The following is a 3650-nucleotide window of genomic DNA, read 5'->3' on the forward strand; positions in this document are numbered from 1 at the left end:
CCCGTACAGTACGGCAGTGCCTTTCGGTCCTGACAGCAGTAAAAATAAACTCCAGGAAGTGGGGTGGGGGTGAGGAATAGGAGGGGGGACAAACTGGAGCACGCAAGTTCGCTATCAGCCTTCCTGGAGAACCCAGCTGACACGGAAAGACCCCGAAACAGCCAAGAAAGAGAAGAGCGGGGGCCCAGATTCTGACCTTTGTTGTTCCAAAACTACAGCTCATGCATACCTACTATTCAGCTAATGTAACACAATGTTGTAAAATACACGTGCATGAGTTTTCAAAGTCCAACAGCTTGCATCACGAGATGGCAGCAAACAACGTGTTGGTGTGAACCGCATTGATTTCCACAGTGTCTATGCTGCAAAGTCCCAAATAACGAGAAGGTGCTGTGTTTGCGTTTCTCAGTGAATGAACCTGCTGAGAGAGAGTGCCCACTCACCTAGAGCCAGCCCGAGGATGACCTCCACGCCTCTCCAGTGACCCATGCTGCTGCGGCCAGGAGCACCTCCCCGCGCAGTCAGGTCCCTCCGGGTTCTGAGTCAGCCCCTGGAGCCCGGCTGCCCTGCCTGCTCCCCTGTGATCTGCGGCGGGCTGCGTGCGCTCTGAGCTGCCTTCTGCAGGGGGCTCTGCTCCCCTCCTCGGTCGGGAGGGAGGGCGGGGGCGGGCCCAGCTGTTTCACATCCAGCTGTGTGTGTCCCGCAGGCCCCGCCCAGCCGCTGGATCGAGGAACACATCAGCAGCAGCGCTGGCCGAGGAGTTGGGCTCTGCAAACAGGGACCAGTGACGGGACCTGGGCTTTATACACTCTCACACACACACAGGCCTTTTCCGAGCCGCCACAGTGCCCTTTTCCGCACACACATCTCTAAACAAAACCTTTAATATACACACTGCTAAATCACCTTTTGAAGTCTGTTTAATCTTTCCGTCAGAAATGAATGTTTGCAACTGCTTGCACTCAGAGACGCAAAGAAGACCCCACAGCCGTTAGTCTTCTAGAACTGTTTGTTTGAATTATTTTGCAATACAAATATACACTCCCCATGTCAACACGCCGCCCATTGCCCGCGTCCATTTTTGTTGAGGTATTTGACACACGCCAAAAGTTTGGGTGTGGATTGTTCCAAAAGGGACAACGTTTAGTAACTTAAGTTCAGAGGTCCTGAGGAAAATCTCGTAATATTGAGCACTCTGAAGGCAGCCAGCCGGAGTAACAGCTCTCAAAGATATGTAGCCATCACGGACACATTTCGCCCCGAGAAGCCTCTTCACTGGTTGATAGACACGTCACACGCGTTGAGAGTGAGTCCTAGTCTGTCGTACGCGACAAGCGCGCGATGTGGCGTGAAAAATACAATGAGCTATTGCCATCTACTAGGATGTGCGCAGAAGGGAGGGCGCACGCTACGGAAGCCTGGGGGTTTTGCGAATCATTTGATGGCAAATGTATTGAATGCTAATATCTTCCCGCTGCACAGTGCAGTGCACGCGGTACCCGTCTCTTTAAACTTTCTATTTCAGTGAGATGCGACTTCTTTAATCATTTCCTTAGCAGCTCTCTAAACCTAACAACAATAGCACTAGTATTATTATTATTATTATTATTAAGAGTAATAATACAACTAGTAATAACAGATAGCAGAAGCGTAGACCCTAAATACAGAGTAAAACCAAGAGGGTTTTAAATACAAGGAATTGGGCCAGATTCTTTGGGTGTGCATCCGGTAAGATTTGGACCCTCGAGTGCCTGCTAACTGTAGGCCTATTTCTTTGCTCCCAGCAATGATGAAGCTGTTGGAGGCAGTGATTGCCCCACAGTTCTCTACATTTCTGGAAGATAACGACTGCCTTCACCCCTTTCAATCAGGATTTCGTCGCAGGATGGGGATGGAGTCCGTAATGATCGCTTGATGATCTCGCACTGCTCCAGGACCGCGGAGAGACCAGAGTACTTATTCTCCTGGATCTCTCTGCGGCCTTTGATATGGTTCATCATGAAATCTTGTTGACTAGGCTGGAGCAGGCGGGTGTCACAGGCTCGCTTTTGGCATTGTTTAGGTCTTTCTTGGAAGGCTGCTCGCAAACAGCGTCCTTTCAAGCGTGTCTCTCCTCTCCCGTGGAGTTGTCTTGTGGAGTCCCACAGGGGTCGGCCTTATGCCCTCTTCTGTTTAATTTGTATGTGTGTATGTTGGCCGACCTCATAACAAAATGTGGAATTCTCTTCTATTCTTATGTGAATAACACGCAGCTAATATTCCGTCTGGACTCGTCTCAAGCTGCTCCCCCCATGAAGCTGCGTGACTGCTTGGAAACAGTGGTCCGCTGGATGGCGGACAACTGGTTACAGTTAAACGGAAATAAAACGGAGGTACTGGTGGTTGGGCCCCTTGGTAGGGACCACCTCTGGAACTCATAATACTGGCCTGAATCACTTGGCCCTTGCCCAGCGCCCTGTGCCTCAGTAAAGAGTTTGGGAGTAAAACTCCTCCCAAACAGATCAAGCGAAGCCCAGATTTCTGCCATTTGTAGTGCAGGTTTCGGAAGACTGAAAGCCTTGAGGAGAATTCTTCCTCTGCTCCCTCCTGAAAACCGCATTTCATTGGTGACCTCTACTACAATGGGATCCTTAGACTATTGTAATGGCATTTACCTGGGATAACCGAAGTACCAAATTCAGCAGCTGCAAGTTCTTCAGAAGTCTGCAGAGCGTGTGGTACTCAAGGCTCCTCGTCTGACTTCTTCTGTTGCCCTTCTCCACGGGTTGCATTGGTTGCCGGTAGCAGCACAGATCGACTTTCAGATTCTGTGCACTGTCCATCGGGCTTTGCACAATGTTGGTACACACTACCTTAAGAAGATACTGGAAAGGTATTGTCCAGTAAGAAGTCTCAGGTCTAAATCTTTTGTACTTCTTAAAATTCCAAAATTCCAACATAAGCGTTTGGGTGGTCGTTCCTTTTCAGTATTGGCCCCAAGCTTGTGGAAAGCTTGTTCGCTCCATCTGAGATTACTCGATGAGTACTCTTCCTTCAGGAAAGTCCTGAAGACTCATTTGTTCAGCTCCTGTTTGTCTTCTTCGGTTAATCTCTGGGTTGCTGCAGCTGCTTTCCCTCCCAGCGCCTAGATGCTTTCGGGCCATAGTTTGCGCTTTATACTGAACAGGACATCCGGCCCTTTAAGACGAGGTAGCAATACTATGAGATGAATGGGGATGCCAAAGTTACTCAAACATCAATAATCGAAAAGACTCCGGTATTTGTCAAAAGGTTGACTGTTTTAATATCAATTATCTAAAACAGGGAGTTCACCGGACGTCTCACCGCATGGTCTCTCAATGCATCTTGAAAAAAGCTTACTTTTATAACAAAATCTCGTCATAGGTGACGTCAACCTATGTATTTTCTAACGTCATCCTATGTGGTAAACTACAAAAACCTAGTGGCAAATGTGATTGGGTCTAAGGGAACATCTAAGTATACGCTCCATACTAGTCTAAGAACGTTATAGGCTTCTTAACATAAGGTGGGGCAACTAAGCCCTCCCCTTAAACATGTCATTATGAACGTCACTAAATACACAACGTCCCATTGGTTATACAAACTATAGGACCCTTAATCACGCGGCCCCCTATAATTGGTTGGCATCT

The 3650-nt window shown here is 48.4% G+C and overlaps 1 protein-coding gene across 1 annotated transcript in view; it reads right to left on the bottom strand.

The window, feature by feature from the left end:
* Positions 1 to 628, bottom strand: part of LOC138489072 (TGF-beta receptor type-2-like) — a 517605-nt gene extending 516977 nt beyond the window's left edge. The window contains exon 1 of the mRNA XM_069616638.1: positions 444 to 628. Coding sequence (XP_069472739.1) covers positions 444 to 489 — 46 coding nt within the window. The 5' untranslated portion in view covers positions 490 to 628. The remainder of the gene's footprint in view (positions 1 to 443) is intronic.
* Between the last annotated feature and the right edge of the window lie 3022 nt (positions 629 to 3650).

The sequence above is a fragment of the Ambystoma mexicanum genome, chromosome 9, assembly GCF_040938575.1.
Source record: "Ambystoma mexicanum isolate Mex_15411 chromosome 9, UKY_AmexF1_1, whole genome shotgun sequence".
In the NCBI taxonomy this organism is placed as follows: Eukaryota; Metazoa; Chordata; class Amphibia; order Caudata; family Ambystomatidae; genus Ambystoma; species Ambystoma mexicanum.